At 47.2% G+C, this 20,279-nt stretch overlaps 2 protein-coding genes across 3 annotated transcripts; both read left to right on the forward strand.

Annotated features, from left to right (window-relative positions):
* The first annotated feature begins 768 nt into the window (after positions 1-768).
* On the forward strand, positions 769-9,956 carry suox (sulfite oxidase). Of its 2 annotated transcripts, none has more exons than XM_084464357.1 (5): positions 769-1,134; positions 3,221-3,297; positions 3,825-4,002; positions 5,133-5,387; positions 7,747-9,956. In XM_084464357.1, exons 2-5 carry the CDS (start codon positions 3,236-3,238, stop codon positions 8,974-8,976), a joined length of 1,725 nt encoding a protein of 574 aa, XP_084320483.1. In that variant the 5' UTR covers positions 769-1,134; positions 3,221-3,235; the 3' UTR covers positions 8,977-9,956. The 2 variants fall into 2 exon arrangements, with proteins under 2 accessions (XP_084320483.1, XP_084320482.1); XM_084464356.1 differs by having other exon boundaries at positions 770-1,134; positions 3,224-3,297.
* A 5,048-nt stretch (positions 9,957-15,004) lies between these two features.
* On the forward strand, positions 15,005-19,905 carry mmp19 (matrix metallopeptidase 19). The gene is made up of 9 exons (XM_084464276.1): positions 15,005-15,212; positions 15,288-15,373; positions 15,556-15,686; positions 16,236-16,448; positions 16,789-17,034; positions 17,833-17,955; positions 18,495-18,659; positions 18,766-18,893; positions 19,159-19,905. The coding sequence occupies exons 1-9, from the start codon at positions 15,117-15,119 to the stop codon at positions 19,387-19,389; spliced, it is 1,419 nt and encodes a 472-aa protein (XP_084320402.1). The 5' UTR covers positions 15,005-15,116; the 3' UTR covers positions 19,390-19,905.
* The last annotated feature ends 374 nt before the right edge of the window (positions 19,906-20,279 follow it).

Below are 20,279 nucleotides of genomic sequence, written 5' to 3' on the forward strand. Positions count from 1 at the left end.
TGTGGTGTCGACAGCACAGAGCTCCGGTACCGTTACAGGACAGCGGTGGTTTCTTTCAGCTTGTATTGTATTCCAATTTTAGCGAAAACACACATAACATTAGCTTGAAAGAAAAAAACTGTTTAAGTATGCTTATCTTTGCGTGGATTTTGGGATGACTCGTCTGCCAATGACTTCAAGTTGGTTGTGTTTTAATCGGTGATTGTTGCGCCAAACTGTTTACTTTTTAAGGGACACTTGCTTGCGACGCAGCAAGTGCCTGCTAGTTGACCTGCCGGGCGGGACGATCAGTACTTCCCCACATAAAGAGCTTAGTTCTGATTGGATCGCTTCCCAAATCGTCCCGCTTACATTTTCGTCTCGTTTTTATTCGTTGACGAAAGTGTCAAAAGATTTCGTCGTAGTTTTTTTCATCCTAAATTGATTTTTATTTAGTCTCGTTTTCGTCAGACTGTAGACTACCGTGACCAGATTTCTGAGACAAAATCCGGGGACATTTTGGGTTCTGCGGTGTAAAAGCCTCCAAACGTGTAGTGTTTTTGTCATAGAAAACTAAAACGGGGACACTGCCCTTAGGATTGTTGACGGGGGCTGCGGACAGGATTGTTGACCGGGGACGACGACGGGGGGGGGGGGATATGAACTGAAACGTGAATATCTGGATGTCTCAACAGTGATTCATGGTGTCCCACTTTGATATTGCAGATACAATAATCGTAATCGGGAAGTTAGTTCAAAATAGATGACGAGCAGAAACAGAAGGGTCATAATTGTGTACATATTGCGGCGCGACTGACCATAGAATTTCTGTCCAAAACATGAGCGTCGACCATGGACCTATAATGAAGGCGTCGACCTGTAGCGGTTGGTGTGATTGGGTACTGAATTGTAAACAGTAGCGTCGTAGCGGTTTTGAACGTCCTTTCAGTCCAGCTGCTCTTTGTGTGAGTGGGTAGTGAATTGTTTAACAGTAGCGTCGTGGCGCTCTTGAACGTGTTTGTCCACGTGTTTCAGCAGCTTCTGGTTCCCAGCAAGAGGCTGGGTGTTGTTAAACTCTCTGCTCTACTCTGTGCATCGTGGATAGCATCACTGGGTCCGACTTATCCTGTCACCACGCGTTTTTAGGAGATAAAGGTCAGTGATGTATTTCGTTTGGATGCAAAAAAGCTAATATTGAGTTGTGTTGAGTTGTTGTCACCATATAGGGTCATCGACCTGTCAGATGAGGTGTTGCACAACAGTAGCGGTAGCAGCACAACTCTGGGAATTAGCTGACAATGAAAGTGACTTATCACTAATACTGTGAGTGCATGAGCCAATACCCGCTCTGTTTATCTGCCCAGTTCCCAACTAGTTCAGTATTTGCACATATGTCTGCAGGAGCGATCTGGGCGCATGTTTTGTTCTCGTACAACGCAAATATGTTACCAGATTTGAAACCTATAAGTTAAGTTCGAAATAAATTACAGCTTCTGAAACCTCGTTGAGAAGATTTAGATGCATTAGAAAGTATGACCAAGTATGAAACTATGGCTGCCATGCATTCATTAAACCAAACCCTTTTCAAATGTCGACATACTGGGAGTTGAACGGACAGGACAGTCCGACAGAACAGTCCTACTGGGTGTTTAACGGACAGAAGAACAGTACTACTGGGAGTTAAATAGACGAACTATGAACAGGCCTCCACCCTCTTCACCAAATGGTTTTATCTGTTTACATTAAAGGGACTTCATATATATTGTTGGGAAAAACAGTCTGTCTAGTTACTTGAGCAGATAAAATGAGACGGAGAGGTAATAAAGTCTGTCAGCACGAGGGCCTCGGATTTATTGAGTAAAGTAGCAAAGGTAAAGGTAAAGTCCCTAACAGCGCTGAGGTCATCTGGAGCTTCGCCTCCGTGGAAGTTCTGCTTCAGAAGAGCATGAGGTGTTTCTGTGTGATGCAGTCTTATGCTGTATTTTCCCTCCCAACGAGGTGTGTGCGTTTCGAGGTGTGTGTGTTTCTGATTGTTTAGCTTGACCTTGAGCCTCCGGGCTCTGATGTCTTTAGGAGTGTCTTCTGTGTTTCTCCTAACCAGCTGCGAGGGCTTCTCGAGGGGTATCTTGACCCTGAGCTGTGGCCGAATGTTATCGGCAGACTGACTCCTGTTCTTGCGTATGTGTGGTGCATTGTATGAGTCTCCAACATCTCCCATAGTTGGGATATGCGGCCTCCGGCTCAGGCCTTGACCTGAAGAAATAGCTGACTATATTCGTAATGTACATGTGATGTGTTCGTTAGGTTAGAACAAGAGTTGACTATATTCGTAATGTACATGTCATGTGATGTGCTCGTTAGGCTGTTTTGCCCATCAATATTCCACTCAGTCGACTGCCTGTTCTTTTAAACACAACGAGCTGGTGGTATACATACATGTAGGTTATAATAATACAATAATGCAGTATAATATAGTAGCACTAGTCAAAACGAGTGCTTGTGAAACACTCCAGCAAATCAAGCAGGTGAAAGACTGTAAGGTCCAACCTGTAACCTAGCGCTTTGCATTTGGAAATCAAATTTACTTAAAATGATACCATACATGTTACCAAAATTATTTTTTGCATAATAAAATTACATATTAACATCTGCAGGACATCGACAGACGCCGACTGGATTATGAGACTCCCACCCCTCTGAAGGAACCACTAGAATCATAAAGGTGTATATTACCTAAGGACTGAGTTGGGAAGTCGTTATCCATTTACAGCTCCATTGACTGATTATTTGAAATCTGCTGATAATGGGGCTGTCATGCCAGCACTTCTGAAAATGCACTTTCGAATGCATCTCTGTCCCCAGCACATTTCAAACCACCACCGCAAGAAAACTAGAGCCTATTTACAAGACTTCGTCCCAGCTTGTTTCCACATACAACAACATGTCACTTTACCCTCTGTGGGACGTCCTGTCAGTACCCTCTGTGGGGCTGACTGGAGGTGGTCAAGGTGCTGTGGTGGTGTATAGCACCAACCTTTGGAATGTCTTAATGACAAATAAGCAAATAAGGCGTCCAGTAACTCCTCTGGAACCCTCTTCCTCCTCCTGATCCCCTCCCTGACCCACGGGCTGCTGGTCTGAAGATGAGACCACCGTGGATCTCCACAGAGGACCTGAGGGATGGGGATGACCTCTCTCTGCCTCCAGTGTGTGTTAACGTAGAACCGTCTTTATCTCTCAGCAGTACATCAATGCGATGCTGCTGCTGCGACGCTGCCGACGGCTGACTGCAGGGCTGACTCCTGCTCAGGCTCAAAGGTACGTGAGTCAAAGGTTGTCAAACATTTTAATGGTTTCTCATTCATTTGGCCGGTGACTCACACACCTTGTTCTCCGTTGATTTTTAGAATCACACAGGACCAATGATTTGTCAGAGGAATTCATGACATACACAGGTTTTTTTCTTCATCTCCAGCCTTTTTTAAGCTAACCTTTTCTAGTGAATTGATTCAGCCTTCTTTACAGGTAACTCATTATCTAGCATTAGCCAGCAGGAGCAGCAGCTTCTGTATGAGCTGGCTTCTGCTTCGTGGACTATCAGCCCGGCACTCGTCTGCTAAACCCTTCTTCCCCTGATAAGACTGTCTGGCAGTGGCAAAGCTACAGAGATAAGGTCTAGTCTGAGGAAGTCTTCTATCCTGAAGAGAGAGAGAGAGACTCTGAACCTTGTGTAGTAAACCAAAGCTACAGAGATAAGGTCTAGTCTGAGGAAGTCTTCTATCCTGGAGAGAGAGAGAGAGACTCTGAACCTTGTGTAGTAAACCATTTGTACTAATTAATCCCAGGGCCAGACCCTCGGCCTCCCCAGCCCCGTCATGGTCCGGGGTCGGGTGGGGCAGCCGGAGCAGCAGTGGTGGGGGTGAGGACCGGCAGACCTCTCAGGACCCCCGCTGGAGGCCCGCACTGGCCGGCCTGCTGGCTGGGACCGGGGCCGTCCTGGCCTACGGCCTCCACCACCACCAGGTCAGACGCCCTGTAGGACTCTCTGGACCCACAGTCGGCTGTAAACCGCAGCTTTGCATTTCCATTTCCGTTCAGGGCGTTTAGCAGACGCTTTTATCCAAAGCGACTTACAATAAGTACATTTGTTAGAAGAAAGAGAAACAACAATAAATTAAACAAAGTCAAAGTCAGCTTTATTGTCAATTCCAAAATATATGCAAGACAAATAGAGGTCAAGTGTTAAGCACTAACAATCGCTAGGTTAACCCATTCCCCCTATACAACAAAGCTAGCTAGGGTAAGATGCGACACGTTTCTAAGTACTATTTTTAAGTGCAAGGACGTACAACATACAACAAGTGCGTACATTAAGTGTCAAGACGTACAACATACAATAACTGCGTACATTAAATGCCAGGTACAACATAACGTACAACATACAATGAGTGCACAAGAGGGGGGTGGGGGGGTAAGGGGGGAGGCTATGCAGAGTCTAGGTGAACAACTGAGCCTTCCGTCAAAGATTGTCCCCAGTACAAACATGTACTTTGGGACCGGTCGAATGAGGCTGACAGGCGCATGACAAATGTTAATAGAAGAGAAAAATGTTAACGGCCCAGTCAGGCAGTAAACTGTACAAACAGAAGATGCAGTGGTGTATGTTTCATCACAACCACGGCCCGCGTTATGCTTCACAGGCGCTTTTCTAAGCGCTGCTCACTATTACCGGATCATGATTCACTATTACCAAGAATATGATGGCAATACGACTCCCTGACCCAGAGGAGATGTTCTTCTTCACTGGAGAGCCCGTGCGTTTTAAATAGAACTGCATTTATACAGCGCTTTTCTAACCAGTGGCCACTCAAAGTGCTTTACAATATTGCCTAACATTCACCCATTCATGTCCACACATTCACCGATGTGGTGACAGCCAGCTCATTAGGAGCAGTCAGGGTGAGGCGTCTTGCTCAGGGACACCTCCACACTCCGCTAGGAGGAGCCGGGGATTGAAACTAGCAACCTTCCGGTTACCAGCCAACCCGCTCTACCTCCTGAGCCACATGCCGCCCCTGCTTCAAACTGCAGCTTCCTGTCAATAGCTCCATAACCAAACATGAAGGGATTTAACCCTGCGTTCTGTTCCTCAGGCAGAGCGGCCGGCGGCCCCCATGGAGCCCGCGCTGCCCGTCTTCAGCCAGGATGAGGTGGCCAAGCACGGCTCACTGGAGGCCGGCGTCTGGGTCACCTTCCGGGGCAGCGTCTATGACATCACCGAGTTCGTGGCCATGCACCCCGGCGGGGACAAGATCCTGCTGGCAGCGGGAGGGGCCCTGGAGCCCTTCTGGGCACTCTACGCCGTCCACAGCCAGGACCACGTGCTGGACATCCTGTCGGAGTACAAGGTGGGCACAGAGGGGCTTAGTTCTAACCCCGGTCTCCGCAGGGCTGCTCCTTAGTCCTCTACCTTAAAGGTGCCATGACATGCCACCAGGTGTGAGCGTGATTAGCCGTTAGAAGCCGTTTTGGAAATCTGCCCCTTATGACATCACATCTAGGTGGACATGCCCACCTGTGATGTCATAAGGGGCAGATTTCCAAAACGGCTAGGTGGACATGCCCACCTGTGATGTCATAAGGGGCAGATTTTCAAAACAGCTTGTAACGGCTAATCACACCACACCTGTGCCCTGTACTACGAACCTCATTAGTGGGTTAGCGAGGTATGTTGCGCTCAAAGCCTGGGTTAGCTGGGACACGAAAGTCGATCTCTTTTAGCGTCGCTGTATCACCATGGTGACTTATGCTGTCAACCAAACCTGGTCAGGAGCAGGTTTTCAGTTAAGATAAGTGCAGCTTCCTCGCCCCTCCGTTGACAATGACGTCACCATTTGTGGGTTTCCCCGTAGACCTCGGAGCCCGTATCGTACAGGGGTCTCTCCGGAGACAGCTAGGGTCTTTTGGGACATATCCGATCCCTTGGCATTGCCTGAGAATATTCTTTATGAGAGATACGGGTTCTCATCAGAGGGTATTCACTACTTTATCGTCCTCGTTGGACCTTATGTAGACAATGCTTACTGTTGTGCAGTGTGTCTCTGTGAGAGAGTGGTAGAGTGGAGGTAGCGTGTCAGTCTTGAAGTTCTACGTGCAGGGTTCGTCTCCCAAGTGATGCGCATTTGTGTGAAGTTTAAAAAATCACAAGTCATATGGAAAACTAATATACTGAAGGTTATGGAATTATTTTTTTGTACTTATTTCAAACTTGAATCCATGTTCTCACGACTGTGCTGACACCACAAGTATGGGGGTAAAAGGCATGATGATGGACAGGCGAGATTTGAACCCCGGTCGCTGGCGTTCGGGTCTTATCCACTACGCCATCGCCGCTACCTCACAGTGGTCGAAAACATATGCAACAAGAACATATAGAACAAGGCAGGTTGGACGTTGCTCATGCATTTTGAAATCATCACTATATTGGGATTAATGGCAAACAATTCATAATTTGGCAGTTATTTTAGACTATATGCAGAATCCTTTCACTTATACGAATTTACACGATCAAATTGACACTATTTTTTGCCAGCACGCCTCCCTAGCCAGTATGTGCAATTGTGTTGCCCCTAGCTGTTATCAGATTTTTGAACTCCTCATAGGAGTTAATTATGACAATCTGTTCCTCTTTAGTGAAATAGACTGCTCTTGCTCTATCCATTTTGTAGGTGAGTAAAATGACGCGATAAATGCCCCTTTCACGTAATCGCGTGTTGAACCTAAAGCGGAAAACCTGGCTCGACTAATCGAATCCTAAGTGAGTGTCGTAGTACCATTTAACTCTGATCGTGAGTTGCGTCTCTGTCGATCCAGGTTTTCCCAAAAAAGCCTGGGTATGTTCAGCGAGGTTTGTAGTACAGGGCACTGGTGGCATGTCATGGGACCTTTAACACACCTAACACTTCCTTCGTTTAAACAGGCCCTCAAAACCCACCTTTTTAAGATTGCTTCCCTTCTCTCCCTACCTCCCTTTATCTTTTTACTTGTATGTGTTCTTATTAAATGATTCTACTACTTTGTGTTCACTCTGTAAAGCGTCTGAGTATTTAGAAAAGCACTATTTAAGTCTAATGTATTATTATTATTATTATTATTATTATTATTGTTATTACCTTGGGTCAGGAGTAAAGATTGTTCTGTGATGATCCACCCTGCTGTGGATCCTGAGGTTCTTTACTCTCACTGAGGATCCGGACTGACAGAGGGGGGTCTGGTTAGACTCATGGGGGAGTGGAGCTCCACTGCAGAATGGAAATATGTCACCTCCACTAGCTACAATTACGTAAATTAACAGAACATTCCAATACCCTGATGTTTCTGCATTAGTTACGATCTATTTCACATACATATAGTGGTCTTGTTATTGTTTCACGCTGTATATACAACTTACTTCCTTATTGAAGTGAAGGTGACATATTTCCGTTCTAGTGGAGCTCCACTCCCCCGTGACTCTGCAACCAGACACTCTTGAACTGACCCTCTACAGGAAGGTCAGGTTTATATCTGCGCTCTCTCTCTCTCTCTCTCTCTCTCTCTCTCTCTCTCTCTCTCTCTCTCTCTCTCTCTCTCTCTCTCTCTCTCTCTCTCTCTCTCTCTCTCTCTCTCTCTCTCTCTCTCTCTCTCTCTCTCTCTCTCTCTCTCTCTCTCTCTCTCTCTCTCTCTCTCTCTCTCTCTCTCTCTCTCTCTCCCCCCCCCCCCCCCCCGGAGGTGGGAGAGCTGGATCCTGAGGACCAGAAGCGCCAGCGGGCGGTGGAGCCGTCGGACCCCTACTCCGGGGACCCCCAGCGCCACCCCGTCCTGCGCGTCAACAGCGCAAAGCCCTTCAACGCCGAGCCTCCGCCCGAGCTGCTGGGCGACAGCTACATCACGCCCTCCGCCATCTTCTTCAAGCGGAACCACCTCCCCGTGCCACACGTGGACCCGGCGTCGTACCAGCTGCGCGTGGAGGGGCTGCCGCGGCCCCTGAGCCTCTCGCTGCAGGACCTCAAGAGCCGCTTCCCCAAGCACACCGTCACCGCCACGCTGCAGTGCGCCGGCAACCGCCGCTCGGAGATGAACGCCGTGAAGCAGGTCAAGGGGCTGAACTGGGGCATCGCTGCCATCAGCAACGCCACCTGGAGCGGCGCCCTGCTGAGGGACGTGCTGCTGGAGGCGGGCTGGGGCCCCGAGGCGGTGGTGGCGGGCGGGGCCCGCCACGTGCAGTTCGAGGGTCTGGACGCGGACGCGTCAGGGACCACCTACGGGGCGTCCATCCCCCTGAACAAGGCGCTGAGTGAGGAGGGCGACGTGCTGCTGGCGTACCAGATGAACGGCGAGGACCTGCCGGCCGACCACGGCTACCCACTGCGCGTGGTGGTGCCGGGCACCGTGGGCGCCCGCAACGTCAAGTGGCTGGGCAAGGTGATCGTGAGCAGGGAGGAGAGCGCCAGCCACTGGCAGCAGAACGACTACAAGGGCTTCTCCCCCGGCACGGACTGGGACACGGTGGACTTCCGGTCGGCCCCGGCCATCCAGGAGCTGCCGGTGCAGTCGGCCATCACGCAGCCCACCGAGGGGGCTGTGCTGGAGCGCGACGCTGGCGAGGTGACGGTGCGTGGCTACGCCTGGAGCGGCGGCGGGCGGGAGGTGGTGCGCGTGGACGTGTCTCTGGACGGGGGGAAGACATGGCAGGTGGCACGGCTGAGGGGCGGCGAGGAGGAGGAGGAGGAGCAGGGGGAGGCCCCGCTCCCGCCGCCGCTGCCGGGCCGCGCCTGGGCCTGGAAGCTGTGGGAGGTGGTGGTGCCGCTGCCCCCCGGGGAGCAGGAGGTGGAGATCGTGTGCAAGGCGGTGGACAACAGCTACAACATGCAGCCCGACTCCGTGGCGCCCATCTGGAACTTGAGAGGCGTGCTGAGCAACGCGTGGCACCGGGTGAGGGTGACGGTTAGGGAGGACTGAGCACCCAGACACCCTCAGCTCTGAAGACTGGGATGTTTGTGCAGGGCCCAACGGACTGCGGGGGGGGGGGGGGCCATGGGAAATTGAAAAAAAAAAAAAAAGGGCTCTGGCTCTCAAAAGGTGAAGGAAGACAAAATTGAGGAAGTCAGGTTCTGACTAACTTATTTTCTAAGAAAGCTGAGAACAAACGTTTAAACACACAAGATGAAACCCCATTCTTAACTCCGTTATCATTGCTAAAACAAACAGAGACAACCCAAAGCAAGAGCAGACAATTGGCTACATTTTCAAATGAGGCATTGGTTATTAAGGTAAAGGATAAATAAAGTGTACAGTAGGCTAATATTGCAACAGCAGGCTACTGATATAAAGTAACCTAATATAAAACAAATACTAAGCTGTTATTAGGCTACATGATAAATAATAACCTATGGCATATAGGCTAGTTAGCCGCAGACGTCATTGCATTACAAAATGGCTAAATGTGCTACACCCCTGTGTTTGTGCAGCAACAGCCCTGCTGTCCTCATCTGGATACATGAAGTGCTTCTAGAAGGCTGCTTATCATCAGATAGTCTTGAGGTTTAAACAAGGATATAGGTGGGATGAATGATGATGAAAGATCAGAATGTAATCAAAACAAGAAAGTATTATATACGACTTGAACAACTGATTTGTGTTTTTTTTAAGAAGTGTATTTTTCTAAGCCTGACTTGAGTCAGGTCCGTAAGCCAGCATCTGAACACTTTGAATCATTGTTTCTTAAATAAGCTTTTCAACTGCTGTGGGTCTTTTTCCCTTCCTTTGTCTTTTTTTAAATGTTAAAAGTAGACTTACTTAACTCTTAATATTTGACATGCTCAAGTAAATAATTTTCTGTTTTTCATGTTAATGTTTGATCTGTATATTCAGTTCTGTATTAGTACTAATTTATTTATTCAACTTCTAAGATGGTAAATAAAGTGAATGCTGATCACATGGTTTATGAGCGTTTTTGATCGCAGAATGGATGTTTCTCTGGTTGTTTTGATCCTAGCCAACCTAACTCATCCAATGTATCAAACAACACCTCTTGGCTTTCCTATGAGATATTCAGGAATTATTTGACTGATAAATGTTCCATAGAGAGAAATAGAAACATCCAAGTCCTCCACATGACACCAGGTCAGAAACGTTGATATTCAGTCATAGGAAAGTCTTTTAGCCACATCGTTTTAAATTGTTACATTTTCTAGGATATAGCCTACGTGTTTTGTTAAATGTCATAAGCCTAATAAGATACATTATGTACAAAGTTCTCAGTTATAGCGTAATATAGTTCAATGTAAGTTCAGTAGATGCCAAATAGATTACAAATTCTTCATTGGTAGGCCTACAAGCGGTAGTGAATCTAGGTCAGTAATCAAGAGGTTGCTAGCTCTCCTCAGTAAGATTTATTTTTGCTCTTTAATCAAACTTATGGACGGAATCGACCTCTTTCATTTTAACATTTTAGTATGATTTAGTAGGCCTACGATAGTATGATAATTATACGACGTAATGACGGGCTGCGACGCTTGGCTGGTGTCGGCTGGCTGGGCTGCGACGCTGGCCGCTGGCTACGGCTGGCCGACTAGGTCACGACCATAAAAGCGTCGCAACCCTTTTGGCGGCAAATAGGTCGCAACCAACCAGAGGTATGGCTGAATGAGCGACCCGGGGCTGTGGCAGCCAGCCGCTGCTTTCACAACCAAAAGCCTATGTTATCAGTTAACGTCTCATTTAACAGAATAAATATACATGCGTCAGAATAATAATAAAAACGTACATACAATCACATATAGATTAGATATTTAACTGATTAACAACCGTCCAGAGACTTTGAGCGACCAAGCTAGCCAGCGACCACAGCGATCAAAAGCAGGCAGACGAGCGACCAACACAGCGACCAATGTGACCTACGTCGCGACGCACGTCACTCACGGAGCTCGGCCCTACTGATGAAAAGGGCCAACTTTATGATAAGCTCTTGTAAAATAATTAAGATGATTTATTACAGATGACGAAAGAATAGTCCTTATCGCTGTGCTGTCCTTCGCATTATGTATATAAAAGGTATTGCAACGGAACAAAGGTCGCGAAGCAGTCCCACTCCATTCATGGAGCCACTGGTTCACTGGCAACCTTGTGTTTCTCTGTGGTAGAGGCTCACCAACGTGAGGAATGTCTCTCAGCTCGGCCCAGCAGATATCCTCAGACTAACTCTCAGCAGTCCATCTCTTAGTAAAATTAAGCCTCCAAAGACTGACCTTAGATCAGTGTAGGTGGGACCAGACAGCTTTAGCTGCAGACCACTCATCCCAGATACTTTGCACGATTACGGGATGGCTGAGTTGTTGGGGGGGGGGGGTAAAAAAAAAGTTTTAAAAAAAAAGTAAAGTAGGTAAAGTAAAAAGAAGTTAATGCTTTGAATTAAATCAGTTGTTTTAGGCCTTCTAAAGTAATACATTAATTAGGTACTCGTCAATACTTAATCATTATCCCGCCCTTCCAACCAGCTCACTGAGTTCATCAGTTCCCAGCGAGGGAAGGCCTTCTCTCCATAGACATCTTATAAGTGGTGTTGTGTTAGGTCTTAGTGGTGTATCCGGTTAGCCTGGTCGTTTTGTCATTTCTTTGTCGCCCCCTAGTGGTCATGGGACAGTAAGACAGAGGCCTCTTTACATTAGCAACACAGACCGGTTTTCTGTTCAGACACATTAGAGTGTTGCTACCAACTGTATTTTTGGATTAGCGTAGGATAGGACAGGTAACTAAACGTGTGGTCTATACAGTTACAAAGCTTTGCTCTCGTGTTGTTAGCTGCTAGCTTATCTCTGTGTTGTTTTGTTCTTTTATTTGGCAACACTTGATTCCTGAGACCCAGTTGCATGTCCTGTGGTGTCTAACTTGTTTTGCGTTTTATGTTCACTGATCCCCCAGTAAACCCCTTTTCATCATCTGTTGTTTCCAGTCCATTGTTAGTCACCAACAACATGCTCATAAAATTATCCATAACCCACACATTTCACATCCTTTACCAACCCCACCGCCCGAGACAGTGGAGTGGCAACATATTGGTAGATACTTGCATTCTACTGGTCACTACCTGCATTCTTAATAAAGTATTGGCCAATACCTGCATTCTTAATAAAGTACTGGTCGGTACCTACATTCTTAATTACGTACTGGTAAATACCTGCATTCTTAAAGGTGCCATAACATGCCAGGTGTGGTGTGATTAGCCGGTGTGATACAAGCCGTTTTGGAAATCAGCCCCTTAGGACATCACAGGTGTGTGTGTCCACCTAGATGTGTGACGGATAGATGAGTAACGTTTGCTACAGTCCACTGGGTAGGCTGATAGACTGATCTATCCAGCACACATCTAGGTGGACACGTCCACTTTCTGCCCCTGATGTAATAAGGTGCAGATTTCACACCTGGTGGCATGTCATGGCACCTTTAATTAAGTACTGGTAAATACCTTTGTGGGAGTGTGTGTGGCTGGCTGGTTGAAGCAGCCTCACCTGGCCCTGGTCAGGCTGATTGATTGGACTCTGGGGCTGGGTGAGGCTGCACACCCTGTTGCACATTGATTAATCAGTGTGCTCAGCAAGGGGGCAAAGGTCATCTATCACCTTTTACAATAAACCAGTCTACCAACACCACCACCCTGCGTCCTTGGTTGGATCAGCAGTTAAAGTCACCTAGATGGAGTGTAGCATGAGAATTGCTACAACCTGGTTTCTTCAAAAATTGAAAACAAATTTAAATTCTAAAATTGTAAAATATACACTAACACGATACATGAACTTTGGATGTTTTTTTCAGTCCCTCTGCCGCTGCAGTGCGTTTGTGTGTTTGTGTGAGAATGAGCTGTTTGACAACCCTGGGGGTCAGACAGCGCTCAGTCCCTGAGGAGTGGGATGTCCTAAGGTGGTCGGGGAACAGATGTGCTGCATGGGCTTTTCAGATCCTCCCAAAAAACTGAGTGGATGGATGGATAAATATGGTAGAGTGGACGGAGATAGATGATATGAACAGGGCCCTTATAAAGGCATCCATGTATGCATTTGATACCACCGCAGTCCACAACCTCATGATGCAGGCACTGCTAGAGCGATCAATGCAATACTTGTTGTTTTTTTGTATTGCAAGCTGTAAATGTCGCAAGTACCACTAAGAACACGGGTTCTATCGTAAGTCTGCAGTTTCTTCCCTGGATTATTCATTACTTAATAAATGTGGTGGGGATGACGTGATGGTGACGTATAAATACACCCAGCTGGCAGGAAAGGGGATGGGATGACCAATCAACAGTCACAAGCCAAGAAAAGGAAATCTGTGTTTAGCAGTCCAAATATAAAAGGAGGAATATCGGGGAGGGAGGATTCACACTTGACGGCATGGATTTAATGGAGCAATAATATGTTGGATCAGCATGTTTGCATTTGGCTACACGCAAACTAGTTCTGCTACTGCACTGACTCACCACCTGTTGCAATCAAAGCCAACGATAAACGCAATTCATCAATTCTCCAGTTCTTAAAAAAAAAAAAAAGAATAGATGAAATGCTGCCTCCATTTATTTATCCATTCATTTAGACTCAGAGTTGATGACTGTGTGTGTGTGTGTGTGTGTGTGTGTGTGTGTGTGTGTGTGTGTGTGTGTGTGTGTGTGTGTGTGTGTGTGTGTGTGTGTGTTCTTTGGTACTTGAGTCAATCTTAGTCCATGTATGTCAATCTTATCAAAGATATCTTATCAACGATAGAAGGAGGAGGAGGATCCAGGGTGGGCAGAGCAGTTTGAATCACCAGGAAATGGGTTCCTTCAGACCTTGTTGTTGAGCCAGATTGTTTGATCTTTGGTGTCATCTTGATCATGGTTCAGTAGTTTGATCATCTGATCAGATGGAAACCGCAGAAAGCTTCAGTTGTCTCACCATACGTCTACTGGACTGGTTCTAGACTGGTTCTGCCCTGTTTCTGGACTGGTTCTAACCTGCTGGTCTGGGCACATGAGGCTGGCATCCATACCTGTCTCAAATACCCCCCTGTAGTGAAAATACGATTTCATACAGTTACATAAACACCGCTTGTTTACAGATAAATTATATCTCAGAAACTCACTTCCACTTCACCAGAGTGGCCAGCAGGGGGCAGTAAAAACACGTTTCAAACGGATTATTGAAAGAAGACTAAAGATTATACAGGAATACTATATTATACAGGCTGTTTATTATGGAATACTATATTATACAGGCTGTTTATTATGGAATACTATAATACAGGCTTTTATTTTGGAGTACTATATTGTAAAGGCTGTTTATTATGGAAAACGATATGATAAAGGCTGTTTATTATGGATACTATAAAATAAACTCAAACTGTCCCTGACCATTCACTTGTTTTGGATTTGTTTGGCTATCAATGTCGATGTAGTTATTTTATTTTAGTGTCGTTATTGTTTTCATTTAATTGTATCTCGTTTCTGTTGTCTCTGCTGTTTGGTTTGGTCTAATTTGTGGATTTGTTTTACTTCTCTTTGTCTTGTTTTTTCTGTCAGTGTGTTTTGTGATTACTGTTGGTCTGTGTTCAAGGGTCTGGACCCTAGAGGACTAGGTGGTCGGTGTGTCAGCGGGCGGTTTTAATAGGCTAATTACACAGTTCTGAAGATTAACGTTTGCGTTTGTAAACGCAAAGCATGTCAAGTTCTGTCAGGTGGACTTGGTGGGAGAACTGTGGCTTGGCCAGCTAGATAAACTAATTCATCTGTAATAACCGCCAAAAACCATGTCGACCAACTTCTCTAAAAGCTCGTTATGGTTTCTAAAACACCGAAACACCGATGTTTACATCATCGTTTGTAGAGCGGAAGGAGGTCGACCAGCTGACGTTCCTCATTCCCCAAAAGTTCATCATGTTGACTCATCCTCTGGTAAACTCCAGGAACCACCAGGCGGACCTCAGAGCCTTCTGCTGCCTGCCAGGAGTACAAGAGGAACGATCTCCAGCTGTACTCACTATCACTCCAACCGAGGAGAACCGATCACCAGCTCCACTCACTAGAGCTCCAACCGAGGAGAACCGATCACCAGCTCTACTCACTAGAACTTCAGATGGAAACTTTACTGCCACTGGCGCTGCTGGTCGCTGCCGCGTTTTGCGCGAATTCGGCTTCAGTGGAGCGATGGCCTGAACTAGAAGAAGCGAAGGTAGGCTGACCCGGAGTGGACTCGCTGCAGGACTGCAGATCAAGCTTCATCTCATGTCTGCCTTTTACCTTCCAGGACTATCTATCCAAATACGGCTACTTGAGAAACGACACCGACCTCCTGGACGCGTCCCAACTCCGGGATGTGATCGAGGCTCTGCGGTAACGGGACCACATCGAACGAGACGCACATACGTTGTAAACAATCAGGCGAGAACACTGCGTGATGCTGTCCCACGGTTATTGAGGGAGTAGGACCAGCATCCAAACGGAGTATCCACAGGACTGTGTGTGCACCGTTTGCCTGAGCTTAATATTTTTTAACTTGTGAACGTCCCATGCAGAGTGTTCCAGCGGGTGAGCGACGTGCCCATCACAGGGGAGGTGGACCCCGCCACCCTGGACGCGATGAGGGCGCCCCGCTGTGGCAACGAGGACCCCTTCAACAAGAAGATGCTCAAATACAGGATCCTGAGTGAGACCTCATAGCTTCTTCGTCCGTCAGTCTGAATCATTGCTTCACTTCGATAAAAAAAATAATAATATTAAAGGATGAACTTATGACAGTGAACAAAAAAAAAGCAGTCCACTTAAATTAAATTAAAGAAATGATTTAATTGTGAAATAAATGACACGTGGGACAGGGTGCTGAGACCAGAGTTAAAGGGGTGATATTATGCCACCAGGGGTGGGTGTGATTAGCCATTACAAACATCCTTTCTCTGCGGTTTAGTGACATCATAAGTGGGCGTGTCCACCCAGATGTACCCTGGATAGATCAGCAACATTTGCTACAGTGCACTGGGTAGGCTGGTGGAATGTATCCAGCATGCATCTAGGTGTACACGCACACTTGTGATGTCACTAAAACCCAGAAAAATTATGTTTGTAATGGCTAATCACACCCACCCCTGGTGGCATAATTTCAAACCAACCACACTCACACCTGGTGATATAATATCCTCCCTTTAATAAACCAAACATGCTTCGTCTTTCTTCTGTTTGCTCGCATTCTCAACGTCAGGTCGCTGGCGCAAGAAGAGCCTTACGTACCACCTGTACAACTACACCCCCGACATGAAGAAGACCGCCGTCCAGACTGCCATCAAGGCCGCCTTCAAGTACTGGAGCGATGTGACCCCGCTGACCTTCAGGGAGGTCACGTACACCAGGGCCGACATCAGAATACTGTTCCACAGGAACGACAACTTGTGTGATATTCCGTTCGACGGCCGCGGTGAGTAGTCCGGCTACAAGCACTTGCACTTAAAAATAGTCACTTAGCATTCTTTAGCATCTTATTGTAGCTATCTTTGTTGTATACGGGGAATGGGTTAACCTAGTGATTGTTAGTGCTTGGTTCTATGAACATCCTTACTGTACCGATACCGTTACTGTTACTGTTTCTCTTTCTTCTGACAAATGTACTTATTGTCAGTTGCTTTGGATTAAAGCGTCTGCTTAAACTCCCTAAATATAAATGTACAAGCATCAGTGTCACATCATGGATATTGACATGGATATTGACAATAACTACACTAACAACACTTTCTTTGTGTTATCGATATCCCTCCCAGGCGGGGTGCTCGCTCACGCTAAAGAACCAGAATACGGCGTCGTCCATTTTGATGAGGATGAGTTCTGGACGGAGGGCAGATACTACGGCACCAACCTGCGTATCGTCGCCGCCCATGAGATAGGCCACGCCCTCGGCCTAGGCCACTCCCAGTACAGCCAGGCTCTGATGGGCGCTCGGTACAACGGCTACCGGCCCAACTTCAGACTGCACCATGACGACCTGAAGGGCATCCAGTTCCTGTACGGTGAGTGGGTTCAGCTGCCCTACTGTCCTACTGCCCTGCCTCTTTTTGAGAAAGAATGCACAATGGAGTTAGCCTGGAAATCCAGACCCACATCTAGAAAGCTAGATGGAATTGGATAACACTACGACCAATCAGAAGAATACAAGGGGTGACGTATCCAGACCAGCGGAGCTAACCAATAGAATAGAGACTTGCCATATCCGATCAGATGGGATAAAACAGCAACGCTTTTGGCCCGCCTATATCAGATACACCGATGTGATTGGTTAATGTTCTGGGTTTGGGCAATCGGGGAGTGAGTAAATTGCTCATTCCCAGAGTGACTCGCTGAGCAAATTCAAATTGTGCTCTCGCGAGAACTCTGGATTTCCAGGGTACAATTCAGTGAGAAACATGGGCCTGTGCTTCAAGCAACTGTTGGCTAATTTCTCCCCACAAAAGAAGCCCAACGCCAGGGGAGGGTCAGAGTGTGTAGAGGTGAACCCCATTCAAATATATTCCTCCTGAAACTGACCACATTTTCGTTGTTAGTAGGTGTTAGTTTAATGCAGGAGTACCTACTGCAGTACTCCACAGTACCCCTAGGGAATGCATACCCCTATATGAGAACCACTTTTCTAGAGTTTAAACCTACCCTGTCTCACTGAAGGGCATAATCCCAGCTGGGCTAGACTAGTATTTGTAGCCCTACTATTGCGAGGACAGAAACTCTTTAAATGTCTACGTCTGTCTTCTTAAAGCGGCGGTATGGTTCATGCTGTGGAGATGCATCCTAATATTTGACTCCTCTCTGTGAAGGTTCAAAGCCCCCAAATGGGTTGGGTTCAGCGGCCAATCATCTGCCACCCCCAGGGGGCCCCACCAGCGGCCCCGAGCAGGTTCCTGACCCCTGCACAGCCAGACTCGACGCCATGATGCTGGGTAAGACAGCAAAGATGTTAGCATAGTTTTAAACACCAGCCTCTTTCTTCACTTCAGTCACAACCACCGCCGCTGTAGCTCTGAAAGTAGCGATGTTCCGATACCATTTTTTCCTTCCCGATACCAATTCAGATTCCTGAATTATGAGTATCGGCCGATACCGAGTATATAATTAGCGCTAATAGCACTTCTTCTTATTGAAGGGTTCTCTTACGATGACAGCAATGTATATATTCGGATATTCACTTACTGTCTACATTTATTTTTTTCAGAACTAGATCATTTACATTTATAATCTATAATTATCTATGATTATCTCAAATGCACGTAGGTCAGAGTTGGTGTTTCCCATTCCGACTTCCCAGCTCCCACTCAGCTCTGCCTGTGTAGTAAATGAGTCACGTGATGTATCGGAGCGGTGCATAGACTTGCACACTCGCCGATATCCGATACTGCATTTTAGGCAGTATCGGAGAAATTATCGGTATCGAAACTCTGAAGCACCTCCAGACCCGTGAAGCTCCTGCTCTCGCCCTCAGGTCCCTGGAAGAAGACGTTTGCGTTCAGCGGGGAGTATGTATGGACCGTCTCCGACCTGGGCCACAACAAACCCCTGAGGATCCACACGCTGTGGAAGGAACTCCCGGGGAACCTGAGTGCTGCCGTGTATTCCCAGAGGACCAGGAAGGCCTACTTCCTCAAAGGTAGGACCTCAGGGACCCCCCCCCCCTAACGCAGCCTGTGTTTGGTCCAGACCCCACTGGTGTCCTGTGGGACCAACGCCCTAACGTGGTCTGTGTTTGTGTGCAGGCGGGACGGTGTGGAAGTACAGTGACTTTGTGCTCGACCGGGGGTACCCCAAACAGATGAGCCGTCTCCCCACGGATATAGACGCAGCGTTGTACCTGGAGAGGAACAAGAAGCTGGTCTTCATCAAGGTAGGGAGGCTGCACCATACACCATACACACCATCTGCTGCCCCGTACACCAATCAGTGGTATACTGGGTAAAATACTGTCTCTCTATCAGTCACAAAATACTGTCTCTCCGTCAGTCACAAAATACTGTATCAGTCACAAAATTCTGTCGCTCTATCAGTCACAAAATACTGACTTTATCAGTCACATACTGTGTAATGACAGTCTCTCTGTCAGTCACAAACTGTGTAAAATGACGGTCTCTCTTCCCCTTGCCTCCCTGCAGGGCTCCCAGTTCTGGCAGTGGGACGAGCTGCAGTACAACAACCTGACCTTCTACCCCAAGCCCCTCTCCATGCTCTTCAGCGGGGTGCCCGCCAGCCCAGACGCGGCCCTCACCTGGACCAGCGGGAAGGTGTTCTTATTCAAGGGCGACGACTACTGGCGGCTGAACGACAGCCTGAGTGTGGACAGAGGCTACCCCAAGAGCACAGCCAAGCACTGGATGCGTTGCTAGGGTTGACCAGCAGGTGGCAGCAAAGGCCGGAACGTTCCTCGACACTGTGCTGGTCGGACACCAAAATGGGGCATAGACAAATACAAGTCTTCCAACTTACACTGAAGCGTACTTCACTGAAGAACACATCGTGAGAAAGTATACTCTCAGCTGAAATTCCTGAAATAATGCTGGGAACTGTCTATCAACAACCATGCATAGAACATTGTACAACCCTCCACAAAATGCAGAATATTTTCATAGGTTACTTTTTCTAAACATGTGTGTATGTGCATCTGTATGTATGTGTGCGTGTGTATGTATATGTGTATGTATATGTGTATGCGTGAGTGTGTGTCTCCTCTAACGACCTCAGGGAGCCGTTGGAGTCTCAGGTCGGTCTGTGCAGCAGATGTTCTGCAGGGGACTCTAAGCTCCGCCCACTCTAAGCCCCGCCCACTCACTGAGCCGCTACGTTGGTGCTTCTTCATGTTCACTTTTTACTTTTCTACTGTTGTTCAATGAACGCCCTCTGGTGTTTTTCTTTTAATAAATACCCTAAAAATAAACTTGCCTACGTATTTAATATCTTTAAAAACATTATTTGAGTCATCGGCATTCTGTTCGTCATCACCTGCTGCGTGAAACTGTGTCTTGAGATCTTGAGATGCGCAACAGTTGATCCTCTAAAACCAGCTGATCCGACATTACACACGGTAAACAACCTTTAGTCTCCTCTTAGTCATGGGTCTATGTCTGCTAAATAACATCTCAGCCGCCATGGCAACAGCAACCAGGACCTCCTCCCTCCCTCTGGTCCTGGTCTGAGATAGACTGCTGAGGCCCACCAGACTTCGGCGTTGCTATAGGCAACCAGGGTAGAGAAACAGAGGCCGCTTCCTGGTCCAAGC

Source organism: Micromesistius poutassou, assembly GCF_964030765.1.
Source record: "Micromesistius poutassou genome assembly, chromosome: 2".
NCBI classification, from domain to species: domain Eukaryota; kingdom Metazoa; phylum Chordata; class Actinopteri; order Gadiformes; family Gadidae; genus Micromesistius; species Micromesistius poutassou.